The 20,900-nt window shown below is 38.0% G+C and overlaps 1 protein-coding gene across 4 annotated transcripts in view; it reads right to left on the reverse strand.

Moving 5' to 3' along the window:
• ZNF385D (zinc finger protein 385D) overlaps positions 1-20,900 on the reverse strand; it is a 437,048-nt gene that overhangs the window by 167,493 nt on the left and 248,655 nt on the right. The window contains exon 1 of one of the 4 annotated variants that reach the window (XM_075083228.1): positions 3,002-3,260. The exons of the other annotated variants lie outside the window; for them this stretch is intronic. Coding sequence (XP_074939329.1) covers positions 3,002-3,023 — 22 coding nt within the window. The 5' untranslated portion in view covers positions 3,024-3,260. Of the gene's footprint in view, positions 1-3,001; positions 3,261-20,900 lie in introns of those variants that run through there. 4 annotated transcript variants of the gene reach the window in all.

The following is a 20,900-nucleotide window of genomic DNA, read 5'->3' on the forward strand; positions in this document are numbered from 1 at the left end:
AGGTTGAGCAGGACTAGAAGAGGTCCCGTTATCAGTATGCAACATCAGTGCTGTGGCACTGACAGCCGCCCACCGTGTCTCCTCTCAGAGCTGCTGAGAATGGTCACAACTGACTTTTAACTTACGTTAAATTATTAATTTGATGATAAAACACATGAAAAAGTTGCTCCGGGGTAGGTATGTATTTTTTTAAGTGCAAAACATCTACCTATTAAAACACTTAACATAAGTTTATTCTTGTCATTGGCTTTTGGCTTACTCTATAAACATACTACATAATTTTGTAGGATTTTTATTATTATTATTATTATTATTATTACAATACCATATTTCTGTTCAACTCAAAATGATGAATGCAAAACCAATACAATAAGTAACAAATGTATCCACGGTGACCAAACAACAAACTCTAAAAGCACAGCACGGTGAGTGAAAATTAACAGTTATCGAAACCACTCCATCAAAATTCTGGTGCAATGTAGAAGAAAGACCCATGCAATTAGAAGGGTCACAATAAGTTTAATTATTCAAAGGCTCAGCTCAAATAATAGAATATACATAGTAGAATGTAGTTGAATATCTCAGCCCAAATTCTTTGTGGAGGTTGCAGCTTTAAGGAGAGCAAGGGACGCTATGACTGATTCCTGAACTTAGCAACTTTTCTCTCTGATGGTTAAGAAACTCACTTCACACATTAATACTTGCTCTGTAAGAATAACACTTTCAGAGGGTTAGGTGTTACTTTCCACCATAATTATTTCAGCATTTATTTCAACCTTAATGCTGTACATGTGTGTTCCCACTATGCCGCCTTCTATCAGCAGCAATTAGGCAAGAAGGCCCAGAAAACCACGCAAGATGCACACAAACATACAGAAATGCTTTCTTTTTCTTTCTTCCCTTCCTCTTCTTTAGGTGGCCCAATAGTAGCAGGCACAAAGAAGAAAATACCACAGAATTCTTTACTAATATTAAAAGGAAGTTATTTTTTTCCTTCAGCAAATATAAAATTCTGATATTGTCTATGTGATGGCTATAGCAATTTTAAGTCAAAGTAGGTGCGCGATGCACGCAGTCAAGCTTTCATCTGGCTCTGTGCAATACTGCTTTGTGCGGTAAGTGTTACAACAGGGACAGGTAAGATTACAGACGTTCTGGCTTCTCACAGACAGACCAGGAAAACACGCAGAACAACCGCAGGTAAACATTATCCCCATTAGCTCGTACTTTGTTATGCAAAAGGCAGAACCAAGAACATTCATTTAAAACTGCGATATTAAAAGAAGTTTCACACTGAACAAAGCAGACCGAGAACCTGCCTAACAGAAACTTTCAGCTCCGCTCTCACAAGTGAAATTTCCTACAAAGCAGAGAGAAAGCAGTTTGTTCCAATTAAAAACTTGTGTTGCACCAGAAAACAAATAAGCATGTGAAACAGCAGTTTGTATTTTTTTCAAAGAAGTAACACCAAAATAAGTTTGATCACCATTACATGTTTCTGAAAATTATAGGCAGAAGAAAAAATTATAAAATTAAGTACCATACAGCTAACATATACCTAATACCCTAACCCGTATAACTTCAGGAAACCACAACTTCTAATCCTAGTCACACAGGCAATTGTTGCAAAACTGACTGTGAAAAACAGAAAAGCTGTCTCGCGCTTGCAATGATAAAAATAACCCAAAAGAAATGAGCAAAAATTTAACCTAATGCCACATTTTTAATTGTGAAGAGATTTAATCCAAATTGCTCAAACCTAAAACCATAATGCTTCTCTATTCTTCCTTAGTCTTTGGAAAAGGTAGTAAAGCTGAAACATTGCAAATTTATCTTTGAAAGGGACTCTGAGCAGTTCTGACAACTCAGCCGAATTATATTTTTTCTGTTAAGACAGTTTACATCAAAATCAATCTGCTTTCATGATTGATGGGTTTCACCGTCAAAGACAACCCCCAATATTTTTAATTTTATGAAAATAAGAAAATAATGCTTAGCATATCATAAAGCATAGTACTTTTGTGACAGGGCTCAGAATATTTCAAAAGTTCTTTTCTTAAAGCTTGACATGAACTCCTGATTCAATATTTAATGAAACTGAGAAAGCTGCTGAATGTCCCAGAAATGCTCCAACTCTCTGCTCTGTGTTCATTCTAAGTATTACGCAGCTATGAAATAACACCGAGGCTAGATGAGATTTCAACTAGCCAAGAACAGTATTGTTCCATCACACCACCAAATCTGCTGTTTTATTTTTTGGCTATTTAGCAGCATTAACTTGCAGCATTTTATCGCAATTGTACATCCCAGCCCAGTACTGCAGCACTACATTGCTTAGACATAGCTGTATGCTCCAGCATGTTTTTAGGGTATGCAGCCAGTGCAGCTATAAGCCTAAGGAAGATTTCCATCAAGCAACAAAACTAAACTCTGCACGAATATTTAACAGCTCAGAGACCTCTAAAGGCTTAAAATAATATGCATTTCGTGGTATGCTAGGAGCCAACCCCACACCAGCGATCTGCATAATGCAGGGTACTCGGCAAACACACCACTGCAAATAAAGCATTGTTTCGCCTTTGTATCTTCGAATTCTTCAAACTAAAAGCTGAATGAAATACTAAGGCTTACTGTGCCTCCCCACCACAGACAGTGCAGTAGCAGCTTGTCCATTACATTAAGTTCGTCTGAAACTTCCCATACCTCACAACCATTTCTCATCCCCTCTCGGCAGATGCAACACAAGTTCATATAAAACAAACCTAGGATGAGTTCATCCTATGTAGCTTATTTTTCAAGCCGCTAAAACTACGCGGTAGCCCACTCAAACAGAAAATTTCCCAGACAATGGAATCCTTTCAAACTGCACAGCCGACAGGATTCCCTAGTTGTCAGTTTTAGGTGCGTGCCAGCATGAAATGTTCTTGAATCCAAAATTTATAATAATCACTCCTATTGATAATGTGAGCAGAAGCAGAATTACATCACAGTTAACACTTACCAAAATACATTATGTTTCTCATTAATCATGCAGTCAGGATCCCACCGCTGTGTATTCAGCATTAGCTCCCGCACAGGGCTGACATGTAAAACAGAGCTCTTTCATTCTACATTATGTGGAAATTTCCCAGCACAAGAACCGTGAGTGAGCAGTGTGCCTCCTCAGGATGAGCGCTTTGCAGGCAGTCTTATCCCTGATACAATCCCTGTCTGATTTAGCATTTACTCCGGCTGCATGCTGCACTGCCCATTCTTACTGTAATCTGACTCCTCCTTCTGATGTCCTTGCTGTGCCTGTGACATCAGGACTAAGAGTACTACAAACAGATCTTTTCTTTAACGGGCTCGCAATGACGTGCTCTAATATCCTGGTTAACCTAACTCTGGCTTGGGAAAAAAAAAAAAAAAGTGCTTCTGAAATGGTACACATTTTTTTCTTTTTTTTTTTTGGCAGCAAACATGTTCAGTGACATAACGTGCTCAATTACATAATCGATGGGAAAGACAAAGCGTATATTGTGTATTTTTCTTTGGAGGGCAGGCTCCAGGAGAAGCCCTGAGTGCCCTGATTCCCCAACTTCAGCAGAAGATAAAGATGCTTGGCACTTTGCAAGATCCTGTCTCCCTAAGACTTCCCCCCCTCCCCCAAATCATTTCAGTTCCATTTCAATAAATTATTTTAATCCCAATGTTGGATAACACTCAGTCTGTTTCTATTTTTAAAAAAAAACAACTGACAAATAAGTAGTTCAATTTCAATAAAGCTGAACTGATTTTTTTAAACTATGATTTCTTTGCATGAATAACATAGTGTAAGGACAGAGATATATGACAGCAAGGATTTGTAATGAATTTTACAACCTTTCGCCCTCCATGCCTCCAGTTCTTTTCTGGCCCAGGTTGATAAGTCATTAGCACACATGGATTGGCCTTAAATTTGTTGTAAATAGGTCCCCACACAGTCCCTGCTACTATATGAACTAGTAACAGCTTCAGAGGGAGAAAGACCAAAGAAATACTGAAATACTCCCCACCATCTACATGTAGTGCCGTGGGATGGATCTGACATACACCGGTGTGGCAGCAGGAAGATGATGCAGTCTGTATTTATGCACGTATTATGTCTCTTCTGTGAATCAATAGAAGACATTGGTTTCCTGCTGTCAGTCTGGCACGTATCACTGATAATACACTTAAACTAAATAAAGGTAAAAAATAATGGACAGCATGCTGAAGTGTTTATTTCATTATAATAGGATCTAATGGGATGAATGCTTTCATTCTGCAGGAAAGAGGATGACAGGTATAATTCATTTAAAGCTCCACTTATTTGTAAAACTCCACACAGTAACTACTATTTCATGAGGTCCAATCACTCAGGGCAAAATTATCCCACCAGCACAGCAGCCAAGGAATGCTCCAATTGCAGCAAAAGAGTTAAGAGCCCTGATGCGCATCGCCGCTATGCATCTCTCAGCAAGAGTCCCCTGCTGCATTGATCTCACAAGGTTTCATACTACCTGTATGAAAGTCACCGAGGTTAAACACTGCCAGGTGCAACTGGGGCATGAATTTAAGTCCTGTCCCTCACTGACAGTTCCACAGCTCCCCATTTCTGATGTCTAACTTTTCTCAGTGTCCTTTCTTATTCCACCTGCCCCTAAGAAGAGGCATGCCTGAAATGAGAGGTACACAGGTAAACTCCAAAATAAACTTTGATTCACAACTAAAAAGTGCACAGTGCAGGAGCATGCTTTGAGGACATAGCGTGTGAGGTAGGAAGATCAAGACTTCTTGCATGGTTCAAAGTGACCAACAGCAGCTTAAGCTGAGCAAAGCCTAAATCATAGTGAAGAAATACTATCTAGAAACCCCTAGAAGAAAAAAAAAAAAAAAAGAAGCTGTCTAGAAACCATGGCCTATATTTTAACTAGAGGGTTTGGACAGCAAGTAGCAGAGGGTATTTGCGGCACCTTCCTTTCCTGTTTCATCATTATTATGTTCTTTCACTTCTGCTCTACAAGGAAGGAGACCTCACTACAGCAGAAGATACCACCCTCAAAAACTGGTTCTAACGTCTTCTGAGCACTAGGTATAAGCTACCATTAGGAGCCTTCTGCAGCACAAGCATTCCCTCCCTTCCCTTCACCAAGGATAAAAACTCAGAGAATCAATTCACTGTGAAATCCTTCAGCTCCTTGGCTAGCTCCAAAGTGCTTTTGCAGAGGCACTGCGTGACGTCCTTTAGGACAGTCTGCACCCAGGCACAGCATTTGCCTGTTAGGCTGCATTTACTTTATCACAGAAAAGCTCAGGCTTATTCTGTCGGGAGTCTGGCCCTGAGAGCTGTAGGCTACCTCCAGTCTCGACGTTCCTCCAAGCTAATACGCCTCGCTGATTTGTGCCATCAGGTGGCCAGCCGAGAGCCTGGATACAGATGACATTTCTGCGTAGATATACCATTAGCGGTTAGGCAGCAACTATACTGCCTTTAAACATCCTGTATTGAGCTGACTGCTCTGTTACAATACCTGTACCAATTCAGTGGAATCTGATGGCAGGTCAGCTCATCAGGAAGCGTAAACAGCAAAGCGCCGCATAGACCAACATATTCTTCACTACATGGTTTTGAATGTTACCTCTACTTTTGTTTTGCCCTTTAGGATGCAAAACAATCAGGACCATCCCCCCCCTTATTGCATCCTATTTGTGTTCTTACAGTAAGCATACAAGCAAAGTAGCCAAAAAGAAACTAAACCAAGAAGGTTTTTTAAAATTTCTTTGCATTTCAACTATGGAACAAATGCAAGGGAGGAGGGAAAAAGTCACTGGTGGTCTCTCCTGGAAAGCTTTCACAGCCCAAATTCACATACTCCATGCCAAACTCTGCTTTCATTTACACACATACAACATTAATAAACTGTAAAAAGAAGTAGAGTTCTAAGCAAGGGACAAAGAATAAATTTAATTCCCAGAGTGGGATTTTGCCACTGTCAGTGAAAGCAAGGATTAATTTAGTAATTGCAATCCCAAATGTCTGGCGTTTTAACCCCAGCACTGAGGACTCTGCTGAACAAAACTGTGGAGAAGCACAGACAGGAGCAGCAAACACTTGTGTGCATCTGGAGATTTGAGTAGACCCAGTTTGGGCGTGCAGGATCATGCAAACTGAAAGAGCAAATTAGCCTGTGATATCAGCCCACGGTGTAAACTCCCAATCATCAACAAGTCAGCACAGGCTAACCAGCATTTAGGTTTGCTACAGATGCAGGTCAACTGCAAAATTATCGTATTTTCATGCATGGTTCACCTATAAAAACAACCCCCAAAACCCTCATGATTCAACAATAGCATAAACATGAAAAAATTTACCTTCTGCTAAAACAGCTACCCCACACCCTTTTTTCTAATAATAGAAGTAGCTTCTACTCTTTCCCAACAACATGCTTCTTTTTTTCCTAATAGCATCTCCACCTTGATTTCTTCTACCCTTCCTTGCCTTGACAACCCCACTTTGGTAAAGGGTTTGCCACAAAGAGCAGGTTTTCAAAATGCAGACAGCCCCACAAGACAGTACCTCCTCCAAATAAACAGAGAGCAAGCTGAGAGCATACATCTCCCAGAAGTACAGCGCATACCCTACATTTCTCCATAGCTGAGAGCGCTACAGGTTACTCCCCACACATGACTTGGTCTACAGCCAGAAGGCCACTCTTTGTGAACTAGCTACACTATCTATGCTTTCTACTGATTTTTATCTATCCACTGATTTACACAATGCCTCCATAGTAAGTATTAAAACCACTTGCAGGCATGTCTGTTGCAGAGACCAATTAATATTTAATATTAATGCATGCAGTTAATTCCCTAGGATTCCTGGAAAACTCTTTTCCAGTCTTGAACTCTCCCAGGAGGCAACTAATATTAGATTTATACCTAGTCTCTTACCAGTTGGCTTTGATGAATTTCAATTAGTGAGGCTGACCACAAACCTTTTCTTGCAAATGCAGAAGCATATCCAGGGACTCTTTGCTGGCAGAAATGTAATAGTAGGCAACAAAATATACTAGTGACACAACATTTTAAGTTTATGCATCGTGTAGTAGGTTAAAAGTTCTCACACACTTGAAAGGGTTCCAGATTTTTCTAAAATAAATTTTATCTACTGTACAGAGACAGATATTAAGAATAAAAATGTATTGTGCAAACATTTGCTTCTGAAAATAGAGTGGGAGAAGCAATCCAAATTACACTTGACCTATCAATTCACCAAAAGCACCCCAAAACTAAAAGATTCTTGAAGGTAAAGTAGGTCTAGAACTTCTACATAATTTGGAAATGTATGTATTGCAGATATTCCATTCCTATGAGTGCTACAGTAACCACAATGCAGAAATAAAAAACAGCAAACAAGCCACAGTTTTTTAAGGCTCCAAAAGCAATTGAAAGTGTTTCCAAGTGCACATATTTTGTGCCTCAAATCAAATATATGAAGTACATCAGCTAGAAATTTGGTTTGTTTTTATTTTGAAGCCATCTGGAGTAGTTTAAGACATACTACACAATAATGCAGATTTTGTGATTCGTTACTAATCTCCTGAGGTTACGCTAAAGGATAAGGAAGGAAGAAGCAAGTTATGTTTGTATATTTTAACTAGCCATAGAGGCTCATCTCTGGTTTTACACGTTCTCCACTAGCTAAAACTACCAAATGTGTTTTTTACCCTTGACTCAGAAGTGTCACTTCTGGAAATCTGCAATATTTGTCACCATGAATACTATTTAACTGCAGCAGTACCCAAAGGAACTCTGTACCGCCACACGTGAATACAACTGGAGGAACTTAATTAATCTTCCTGTCACTTCCATGATGCTTTTCATTAGTTTAGCTGCTATCTGATCAACTGCTCCATTCTCTATTGGAAATGGCTAACCAGAACCTCCTATAAAAGTGTTTTCAAGAGGTAAACAAAGACTCACCTTTGATTCTGAGAGCCTTTACAAATCTTTGCCATGCAGACTTTATCAGTTCAATAACAGTACTTGCAGCACTGTTCTTTTTAAGCAACTGGGATTTTCTACATAGGAGGCTTAAGAAATATAAATAGCAACAATATGCGTTTTTGTAAGCTTAATGCTAGTACTTCTGGTATTTTATAGCTTGAACACAGATGACGTGGCAATTGAAAGGTCATATTTTTCTGAATTTCCTTCCCATGGATATAGATAGTTATTACACAAACAAACAGAAAGCTGCCAACATAAAACCAAACAGACATTTTAGGCACTATTGCTCCTTATTGTTTTACCAAATGACCACTCCTACCATCTCTTGCTCCTAAGCAAGTGACAAGATTTAAGATAATGAATACACAACCGGTACAGAAGCTTCTTTGACTATGTACACTGATAATAACTTTAAAGAAAAAGATGGTCTTAAAAGTAAATGACAAGACTGAGAATCTTGTCTGAGTCCGTGTCAAAGATACTCCTTCCCCCCCAGTCTAGTGTTTTTTTCAGTCAGAGAATGAAAACTGGAACTGGTGGTAACATCAGCTCCAACATACATAATCCTTCCTTTCTCCCTCTTTCCCTTGTAAACATATTTCTGTACTACATTCAGTAAAATTTGTCTAATGTGTGGGTTTTGAGTATATCAAATGTAGGCAATCCATCACTACCCTTGGTGAGGTGAACAAATTAGTGTTTCACTATTTTTTGTCCATCTCTCTACAATTTTGCAACATACCTTTTAAGATTCATCACTAAATCCAGGCATTGTGTTCTCACAATTTATAAATTTGTAATATATAAATTTAAATTTATAATTCCAGATGTTGCACTGAGAAATTCTGTACAGCTTTTGCACTCTGGATTTTTTTTCCACTCTGATTTACAAGATGCAATCTGTTCATAGGTCCGACCTGCATTTTGCATTTCTGACTGTACCATCATGAATTAGTTAAATTTGGTATGTAATGGATCTGTCAGTTAACCCCTTCTTAATCAGATGTGTACATGCCTTATGCTGTATAGCACATTTCTTTAAAAGAAAACAGTGGCCAAAACTATGTATATCTATTATTTCTAAAATCATGTTTATCAATCAAACGACAAGTCTCAAGTAGCAAAACCAGATATTACACAGTGGAAAGGTCTGTTTGTACTGCCTGTTTTAACTGTCTGTTTATATTCAGTTAAACTAAAATAACTAACATTTATTGCATTATTAATTAGGGATATTTTCGTTTTGCTTAGAAATGATAGCAATGCAATTACTGCATAGGTACCTGTTACATTTCAATACCAGCAAATCATTAGCACTCTTGTACTCCCCTATGGTTTCACGTGGGTGGTTTGGGGTTTTGGTATGGGGTTTTTTGTTTGGTTGGGTTTTTTTTGTTTGGGTTTGGTTTGGTTTGGTTTTTTCTTTCAAGAAGGTGCATCAGTGAAGCAGGGAACTCCTCAACAAATCTTTTAGGACTCTTGTGCAAAAGTTATCCAGGCCTATTGATTTTAAATAGTCTTTGGTCCAAGTAGCTGCTGCTTGACATCTTCCTTTCTTTCTTCCAGGCATTTTGGAGAGTGCCTCAGCATACTCATGACATGAGGACAGTATCCAGCATTTTTCAAACTACAGAATAAAAACATTTAACGTGTATGGCTCTTTCAAATCTCTCATAACAACCTTACTATCTCCATCTAGTGGCTTAAACTATCAGGATTTTTGGTCTTAATACACTAAAACCTTTTTATTGTCCTTTGCCTTGCCAACCACAGATTTTTCATTTCCTGTTATTGGTTTTTCCTATAAATTTTTGATACTTCTTACTTCTAATTTATATTAATTAGATCCACTTCCTCTTTTATCATTTTGTTCCAAGTTGCTGTTTAATTTCTAGTTGCTGTCCTTATTTTGTGGCTGAGCAGGAAGAGACTTTCAGCCAAAATTTTCCATTTTCTGAACATGAAATGACTTTTTTTAGACATCTGGTGACCTCTAGTTATTTAAGGAAGTGTCAATTTTCTTTCCAAGCCTTTCTATCTTTTTCTTCCCAAACAGTTCTACTCCTAATTTTCCTTTAAGAAATAAAATATTTGAAGCAAAAAATATGTGAAAGATTTTATCTGTATTCTGTTTGCTCCCATAGAATATAATTAAATCAATTTGTGCACTTAAGTGCCTAAATGGAAAAATTTCAAGATACAGGCATGAAAAAATACTCCTTCATTTTCCTGATGCTGTATAAACCTGTTCAAAAATGAAAAGAAAAAAAAGTAGCAATGCAGTATGATTTTATGTTTCCCAGTGATGCAAGTTACAGCATAATATTCAGCTTTTTATGAGATAGGTTTGAAAAATTTATACTGTTTTTTATTCACACCAGCACTGAATTTGATTTTCATGTCCACGTGTAAGCATTTTGCAGTTCCACACATGCAAGCTTCACAACAGAGTGTAAGAAATGAATCGCCATGAAGTGAAAATATCAGTGATATTTATTTTTTCCACAGTAGGTCTCACTGTAGGTGGGATTTGACGCAGAGACTGACACACAAGTTTTTACATTTGTATGTCGGTGCCTACCTGTGAACTGGATGTCTAATTTCCCATCACAGTCAATGGAGATCAACTTGATGCAGTGAAAGTCAGAAGAGTTATTCCACCTGGAAGTAGACCCCAACTTTGGTTGGCCAAGTAGCTCTCTAAGCTCCGTTAACTATATTGACTAGAATTTCACCAATCAAAATGGGAACTTAGACACCTAATTCACTTGTAGACATGTATACACATGCACCTCAACTTTACATACTCCAAGAAATGCGAGCTGAATCCCAGCCAAGGCTTCCAAACATCTTAAGAGATCTGGGACCCCTGCAGATCACTCATACCCATTGGAATTTAGCTCCGTCTGGGATCCTCACAGCAACTACCAACTGTGCTCAGCAACGATAAGCAGCAATTTAGAATAGAACATGAAGAACACCTGCAAGTGAAACCAGCATGAAATTTATACAAGAAAAAATGAATTATCTCCTAAGGAATTAGCTATAACATTAGCTTCTCTAGTGCATGAGAAAATTTCCTTGGACATTAAATGATCAAACAGTACCTCAATATTTCATCCTATGCAAAAAACAAAGATCAAGAATGTCTGTCTTTCTGCACAGAGGAAAGTACAACTGTTGAATGACCAAGCTGGTATCCTACAATAACCATGTTCCACTAAAATCCCTGTGGATTAATTTATGCTATTCATGCTTACCTTTTAGACAAAATGGAAGCATGTCACAAAGTGGCTGTTAGATGATATAGCCATTTAGTGTTAACAGTTAAAAGAAAAAAAGATTTTAAAATCACCCAGAAACAATTTATTTCTTTTACATTTCAAATGCTCCAGTCCTCTTCTCCCAGAATAAGCAGGGGGAGAAGTTACTGCTTCTTAGCAGTCTGCCAATAGTGCTCAAATGTATTCCTAGTTTATAATAATTAACAGTAAAAGGAGAGTTTTCATCCCTGTTCCCAACTTCTGATCTTATTGACAGAGTCTCCTGCCATTCTAATTCAGAATGATCTGTACAGCAAAAAACTCCTGTCTGTATCTGTTCCTGACTTCCTTGTTACATCTTTTTCCTGTACAGTTTCCTTTTGATCTGCCATACCTCTGAATTTAATTACCAGGTTTGAAGACACCCTGCCATAATAGCGGCCTATGAGTAATTCTGTCTGTTTCCCACAGCTGAATAAAAAGACTGTATCCCAAAGCCAAGCTCTGCCTTCAATATGCACTTTTCAGATGCCATCCTAATATAAATACTTTGCAATTGTATTTATGCCAAAATAATTAGGAAATTAATAATTTTGAAGCATGATTGCCTAAAGAGAGTAGTGCTGCTGTTTTTAGATAATTCAGTGACTTGACTTTTAGTCAGTTTGCCACTTAGTACCTCTAAAAATAAGCCCAGTTACTCTAGGTGCCTAAATATCCACATAGAGACAGAAAATACTGAACTAAGCCCTTACCTCACACACTTTGTTCTTCTCTGCACTATACAGACAAACAGTATACCACAGATGAAGGTGTACATTCTAGCTTAGCTTCATATTCCCACAAAGCATTAGCAACTGAAAGAATTTCAGCTAGGTTTGAAATCCCCAGCCATGTCTCTCTAGACATGAGTCAACTCCTTCAAGCATACTGACTGCCTATGAATTAATCTTGGACGGAAGGAGTGTGTTGCACCAACACCATCTCGGCTTGGGGGTGTTAGAGGAGGAAGAGCTGGCTGTAGAGGTGTAGGGGTCTCTATCTCTGCCTAGCATTGAGTAATAGTCTGCAGATAGCAGAACAGAAGATGAGTTTTTCATTAAGATGCACGATGGTGTGCTGGACTGATATGCTCGCTTCATCTGCAGAGTCTCTGCTTTCTTTGCATTTTAAAGAAATGATTGTCTTTTCATGAACGTTTATGTTCCGACTGCTCAGACAGAGCTGACTCCAATGCAAAAGCGACTTTTAACTCATCTGTGGGTTGCAGTGATTTGGCAGTTTGGTTTTGTGCAATAGAACTGCACCACTGACACAAAAGCTCTCATGGAAAATAGTGTAAGAATTAGAAGGCCTCAGTAAAACCATTTCATACAAATGTCTGCAGTGCCTATTTTATCCCGTTAAAAATGATTTATCATGTTCTATAAGATGTTGATACTTTTTGTACTGATACGCTTTTCATTACTTACCTACCACTTCCTTCCTTGATCACTGTCCACCAGAGCATTTAATCAAGTAATTATTTCTACCAAGAGTAGCTGTCCATACATTAACATCCAGTGAGCCATGTTTTATCTTCATTTACATCCTTTGAAACGAATGACACTAAGAACAAATTCAGGAAGTACCATACACTAGTAGTACAATGTTGCATCAAGCATGTACACACACATTTATATTCAGCCATGTGCGCACACATATGCTTGCAGTGTAATATGACAATGCTTGATGCATCCCCAAATGTATAATTAACTCGCTGCACAGGTAACTGCATTAGGATTCCTGTTTCCTCCTCTTTCTTCCTCATTCCTGCTCAATGAGGTAATCTTCTTTTCATTATTGGATATGAGGCCAATCAAATTTTAGAATTAGGAGTGATAAAGTTTGCACTCTATTGTATTATTTTTTACTTTCCATTCAGTACCCCTGAGATATTTGATTAGAATGAGGAAGAAGTTAAATTATAAAAGTCAAAATTTTAGCAGGTTACAGTATGATTAGTGTTAGGAATTGTCCTTAGTAAAGTCCTAGTGGGTTCCTGCTGGGCATAAAAATTTGTCATTTGTTACACCTCTGTCTTCTGGGCCTCATAACTCTTCTAGTCAGGGCAGAAACCTCTTTTTTCCCCTATTATTGAATACAGATGGAAAGAATAAGAATAAGGTCCTCAGAGGGAGTCTTGCACTGGGTAGAAGTCCATTGGAGTCACCTGAAAGATGAGCATATTAGGCCTAGCCGGAGGTTAACCAGCAATCCTGCAGGCTACCCAAGACTCATCCCTCTTATGCAAGGATTATTATCCATGGTTCCATAGTACATGCTCTACCTTCCATCACCTGCCTTCATCCATTCATTACACAGATTACGTGTCTCCTGACACATCATGAGTGCTTTAATAAGCTTGTGGTATTATCAACTTCTGCCTGGTGCTATGGTTGTTTAGAACTACAAATGAAGAGTCCACTAGGACAAACTATAAAAGACCATCTTCAGGATAGTTCTCTTGTGTCAATGGGTCACCAAGGATAGGGAAGACTGAAGGGAAATGCTTTGGTCTGAATCAAGACAAACAAGTAATTAAAACTGTCCCCAGCATCCAGATAACCTACTTATTAGGCTACTGGTTTTTTTCTGGAATAAAATTGCAAGGACACTGTTAAAATACAATTCCTGACTGAGAAACTTTACCATAAAATTGGTGGATAGGTTTCTGCTAATAGGCATTTTTTTTGATAAATAATAAAATGGAGTGCATTAGTTATTCTTAGATGCCAGGCTAGGCACAGGAGAGGAAGGCAAAATACATTGTTACTTTCTTTTTTTTAAATATTATTTGTTCATTGACTTTTCATTGGAGGTAGATAATCTTTAATTTAAGAACCAGAAAATTTAAAGAGATTCAGATAAGTTTAAAGCAACAATAGTCACAAAAGAACACAGTTTAGAGGCTTTCAGGTAGTGTTTTATGATGAGTACTTTCAGGGTTTCTTTAGAAGAAAGTTATATAACGTATTACCTAGCAATATACAAATAGCAAACTTAAAGAAACAGATTGTTCTGTATATATTATGTGACTACTTAATCTGATTTTCCGGTTGAGAAGCAGATGAACAAGTGTTTTGGTCCTGCTGTTGTACCCACTATGCGTTTGATAATTTTTCTGCTAGTGTCTTTTGTCCTTTTGTAAAGAGTAATTTTAAACTTTTCATAGAATACTTTCTAAGGGCAGGTCAGATCTCAGAGGCTACTAATGGACTAGCCTTTGGTCTTTTTTCCTTGATGTATGTGCATTTAAGCCTGCTAGAAGATTTTGTAAAATGACAAATGCAAGAGTGACCGACTGAACAAGAAACACCTATTACTTTGTAAGGGGACACCACAGAGGGTGCAACAGCTTTTACCTAAAAATTACAAAATATTTAATTTATGGAACTTTAAGAAAGGCAGATGTTAAGTACCACTACTATTCCTATGTACATATTTTTAAACATATCAGAGATACCAAATTGTGAGATAATGAGAGCATATTATATGAGTCATCAAAGCATGTACATTCCAAGGGAGGCATAATTAGTCAGTTCTGATGACTGGCTAAATACTATAAATACCACTTCACTGTCAATCAGGGGTCATGTCATGAAGTTGTTAAGGAACAAATAAATCTTTTCAAGAGGGGCAGATTGACTATAAAGCTTCTCCAGTAGGAAGCATCACTATCCAAATAGTTCTCTTCCTTTTTAATCCTAGTTAAAGAGACTCAGCAAGCTAAATGACCCTTGCTCATCAACAGCAAAACATTGGCACCTTTTGAGATGTCCCCCCACTAGTGCCAAGATATGCTTCACAGAATTAATCTTTCTGTACCCTTTCTGTACCCTGACTAATGAAGTCCTAATCTACCAGAGTTGAGGCACTAATAATACAAAAGGATCAAATGACACTAACATTTATGACACAATATTAATATTTTTGCAAGAGCTGTTGCATTTTCAACTAGCTGATCTTAGAAGATGGAAAATATCCCTGTTTTGCAGATATCCCTGTTTTTGTATATCCCTGTTTTGCAGATGAAATGTGGGTTTAAAAATATAATTAGAGAGATTAGTTAGAGACTGAAAAAAGGCTGAACCCCTGGAGCTTTTGACTGTAGGGCAGCATTCATCTCACACTGTCCCCCATCATATAAACAATAAAGCCAAGTATAAGAAAGCAGCATACATAAAACCTGTACTCATCTCCACATTGCTGAAAGAATATAAACAAAATGGTTTACTATGTTGTAAGAAAGCAGTGACTCACATTTTCCTTACACTGTGTTCACTTACATGTTTGATTTTTTTGTTTTGTGTGTGTGTTTTTTGTTTTTATTTGGTCGTGTGTCGTCCTCCCCCCCAAGACATAAAAGGGTCATTTTCTCCTGGTATAGAGTCAGTGAAACTATGGAAGTTACATTGGGGTGAACTTGACCCAAATTGCGTCAGAAGGAGGTTGTACTGCTAATAATGGAAAAGGTCTTCTGTTCATTATGTCACTATTGAACAGTTTTCAAAAAAATGCTTGCAAACAATTGTTGTCAGCTTTCAAATGTAGTTTTATAATACCCTTGTGGCCTTCAAACATGCTACATTTTCATCCTTATCACCACTTTAAATCACATTGTCAATAATGTCTTTGGGACAAATTTGAATTCTTCAGGCTTGAATTTAATTACATTATGTAAACTAGAAAATGTCTTCCGTGTGTTTTGAGGGAATACCTTATCTTGGCAATTGTTAAATTCTATTTTGTTTAAAATATTTGCATTTTGATAACTTCATTCTGCTGCATACAGCATTTATTGATCTTTCTCAGGAATCCATTTTCAATATAGTGCATTGTATTTATTTTCCTTAAACCCTCGACTAGAGCATATTGTTACACAGCATTTAAGGAAAAAATAAATTAACAGCTTTTTGAGAGCATCAATATTTTGTTTTATAGCAACTATAAGATAGGGAAATGCATTTTATTCTCTGGATACAGTACTTTAGAGTACACCCCAGAGTATAGCAATATTACCTTAGTTAAATTTTGTCACAGCAGAAATACAGTTATGGCATGCTATCTGAGTAGAGAAGATTTTTTTCGTTCTATATTATGACTCATTTACTACCTAATTTGACTCACTGAGTATAGGTTTTGTTTTTGTAGGGTTTTCTATTTGTGTGTTTTGATGGATTTTTTTTTAAAGCATTTTCTGGAGTTCTCTTTGTCCCTCATCTCATGGTTTTTCTCTCTGCCTCTGAATCTTCCCCCCTCCCGACATTCTCCCTCTCTCTCACACTCATGGCAGTTATAACTGCTTTTTCAGACAGTCAAAGGATATTTTTTTTCTTTCATATTTATTTCACAGAACACATGTAAATGTGGAAGCATTTTACAGTCAATCAAGCCAAGTCTGCCTTCCACCTGCACTTGAATGAAGCTCTTGAAATGCACGAAAGACCAATTCTAATTAGGAGGATCGTAAGCAAGTATTATATAGATTTTCTTCATCTATCTAATGAAAAAATATATACATCTAACAAAAGCACGCAGATTTTCACATCCTTTCTAATTCTTAAACTCTAGGAAACCAGATCAGTATGTGAAAAATCTAGCATCACAGCTTGATGTTAGCAAATGAGTACGACTGTTTCCAGCATGCAGTATCCATGGCCAACCGTTCTGTAAACATCCAGTGAGTCCAAGCAAAAACATTGCCATGAAAAGCCTTCCTTAGTAACACCACTACTTATCAAGGTCTGGCTCAAAAGTGTATTATGGCAAGTAACAGCATCGTGCTAATATCTTAGCTATTTTTCTAAAGATAATAAATTTCCCCTTCAATACCCACGCTAAATCCCCCTATCAGATTCACTGGTAGGGTAGATCTCAGATAAACAACAGAAATGAAGGATTATTGCAGCCACAGTGTGGAAATTTTGATCAGCTGGATGTTTCCATGCAGTAAATAGTGTTCAGCTGCACACCACATCTGCTCTGGCACAAATGTGTCCAAAAAGGGATACGGGTTTGGCCAAAAAGGGCACTTTTTCCACAATTTTGGATCCTACTACATTTCCAACAGTTAAAGTATAGGCCAGACAGTTTTGGAAGATTTCTCAGATGTGGAGTATACAGATGAACAAACATATCAGTGTGTTTATAAACAGATTTCATTGCAAATATTGACATTCAAGTATTCTATACGCTTTTGGGATTTACATTCTTTCATGAAGTGTTTGATAATTTAAAAGATAATGCCACTTCCACAAGTTTCAACCAACTTAAAGGAAAACTGGATCTCTTACCACTGCCTTCACTTTCCACAGCATTAAAAAATAAAAAAGTCATGCACAACAGTTTCAAAAACATCAACATAAAATTGTTTTTTTTTAAAGTTTTGTACCTACATGTTATATTAAAACTTGGATTATGTTGTATTTTTTTCTGTATCAGGTCATCTTACAGAAGATATGCAACACAGTAAGCAACTGGAATAGCTATTATTTGAAAAAGAAGAATTTCACCTTTTGCTGTAAGAATGTGCTGTAAAGAAATACGTCACAAGATTGCTTTTGGGCAACTGTCTTAAAGTGCTCCTAACAATAAGCAAGGGTATAAAATTTTAAGAGTACGTAACATGTAGGTGCACATGAGGCATGAAAGGCTCCAGCTCCCACTTTCTTCAGGAACTTGACCACTTAATTTTTAACAGCCACAAAAATGCCTAGATGGCTTATGTCACCTGAGCAACTATCTTTGCACCTAGATAACTGCCATCTAAATAACCACAGAATTCTTTGGCGGTGTTGGCCTTGGTCCTTACTTGTAATCCGTAAAGAGAGGGAGCTGATGGCAAGCATAAAATGATGTGACACATGTAAGTTATGTGTTTCTGTTGAATACGTCATGTATTTGGAAACTAGTCTTGGCACTGAGTTACAGATTTTCAGCTGTGACTAGATTTTCTGTATGTAAGTGCTTCATATAACATCTGCAAAATATTCTTTATAAATCTGGATCAGAAACAAAACCCTCTGAAGAACATCATCAGCCTCTGTTGAATCATCTCATGTCAGGTACTACAGTCTCACAGTCACACTGGTGACTCAGGCTGACGTGTGGACTGCGTTAGCTGTAATGAGAATATAAAAAAAATAAGCTTTTCACAAAATTCTTTGAACTAAAAGGAAATTCTCATGAAAAAAAAAGTTGCCAGACTTCAAACAAACACCTCATACAGTAATAGTTGTTTCGTTATTCAATATTACCTATAAACCAATAGTCCACAAAACGGATAGACACAGCTGTTGAGAGTGCATGTAGCACACCTTACATGTCAAGATAGGAAAGGCTACACCTGTAGGTTCATGAGCTCCAGAGAGTAAGATAGAATACCAATGGCCAGCCTTATGTGTTCACATTGTATGCGTCTGAGCTAGACCCCTAGATTTCCCTTATTGCCAACCGAAACAATTGGCACCTGTACAACTCCATCACCTCAGCCTACAGTAAAGTCTAAAACAGGTATGATGAATCCTTCATTGGCAGTGTCTCATTTGATTTTGTTCCCCCTCCCATGTTAAAGAAAGAATAAATAATTGGGTCAGGTGTGCTTCTGAAATCCAGAAGCCTTGAATTCCTCAACAATCATCCCAACCCTCCTATGAATACTGGACAAGTGTGTGAAAAAAAGAAAATCAGCCTTCAAGTCAAACTTATGAAAACAAGCCCCTCACTTAAGCTTGCTCAAATGCAAAAATTACCCCAACAGCTACCAGATTTCTTTGTTGTTGTTTACTCTCCCTAGCTATCTCTGCAGAAAAACATTTGTGCCATCCTCTATCAAAAGGGGAACCAAAAATGTAAAGTTTATCCATCTTCTCTGTCATTGCACCTGTAAGTTCACTAAAAAATAGCAGTTCATTATACATTTTTATTACGCTTCTGTTGGTGAAGAGACAAACATCAGGCCTGCTGCCCTTCTAAACTTCCTGGAGAACAGCTGAAGCCATGTCATTACAGTGATCTCTGCCTCTGTGTCACAAGTGGTCTCCAAGAGCATGGTATAAGAAAATAATTTAAGGTATGTAACAAAGAACAGAATGGAGAATAAACTATTGTCAAATAGTTCTCAGAAGTAATTGCTCAAAGCTATAGGCTTGGGGAAGAGTGGCGGGAAAGCTGCCTGGAGGAAAAGGACCTGGGAGTGTTGGTTGACAGCTGGCTGAGCATGAGCCAGCAGTGTGCCCAAGTGGCCAAGAAGGCCAAGAAGGCCAACAGCATCCTGGCTTTTGTCAGGAACAGTGTGGCCAGCAGGAGTAGGGAAGTCATCATCCACTGTGCTTGGCACTGGTGAGGTCGTACCTCAAACATTTTGTTCAGTTTTAGGCCCTTCACTACAAAAAAGGCCATTGAGGTGCTGGAGTGTGACCAGAGAAGGACAATGAAGCTGGTGAAGGGTCTAGAGCACAAGTCTTATAAGGAGCAGCTGGGGGAACTGAGGTTGTTTAGCATGACAAAGAGAAGGCTGAGGGGAGGCCTTATTGCTCTCCACAACTACCTGAAAGGAGGCTGTAGCAAGGTGGGGCTTAGTCTCTTCTCCCAAGGAACAAGTGATAGGACAAAAGGAAATGGCCTTAGGTTACACCAGGGGAGGTTCAGACTGCATATTATGAACGATTACTTCACTGAAAGGGTTGTCAGGGATTGGAAGAGGCTGCCCCAGGAAGTGCTTGAGTCACCAACCCTGGAAGTATTTAAAAGACATGTAGACACGGTGCTTAGGGACATGGTTTAGTGGTGGACTTGGCAGTGCTAGGTTAACAGTTGGACTTGATGATCTTCAAGGTCTTTTCCAACCCAAATTATTCTATTATTCTATTCTAGGATTCTAAGTCATAAAGGGTCACAAAGATGGCTTTTACCCTGATACTCTACAAACACAAAATGGATTAACTTGAGCTTGATACAGTAGTCCACATATCAAGTAGCCATAAAATTGCTGTTAGCACCAGCAAGTCACTTATGCAAAAGCTATGGAAAAGTTTACAGTGATAAGCTGTGCAGTATGGGTCCAAACATAGCGTACTTGATTGTGAACAGTGAACTCAACAATTACAAGGCATATCTGTTTACGCATGGTCACAGAGAGGGATTAACATCCTTGTTGGTTTTCTGCTCCTGTGCAGAACATGGGGAGCCAACAGAGCAATCCACAGACCTGCCTTGCAAAAGGATGAGACAAAGAAGAAGGGAAAAAAGTAAACAACAACAACGAAAAAGATGACACACACAAAACACTTTCTATATTGTTCTGGAAGAGGCAGAGAAGACAACAATTTATTATATATAAGGACATAAGAGAGCCTCCAGAGACCAGATTTGTAATAATTACTACCTTTACTGGCACCTTCTTGCCTTTTAAACTTTGAAGAAAAAGATGTGGTAGAAGGTCATGCACAAGAAAACATTTGTCATCCTAAAGGCTCTCCTCTGTTCTATGATAAAATAATTTCTCTTATGATAGATTGCAAATCAATGGACTTCAGTTCTCAAATTATGCCATTAATATGAATCATATTGGAGAAGTGCACTCTCATT

This window comes from Phalacrocorax aristotelis, chromosome 2 (genome assembly GCF_949628215.1).
Source record: "Phalacrocorax aristotelis chromosome 2, bGulAri2.1, whole genome shotgun sequence".
Lineage (NCBI taxonomy): Eukaryota > Metazoa > Chordata > Aves > Suliformes > Phalacrocoracidae > Phalacrocorax > Phalacrocorax aristotelis.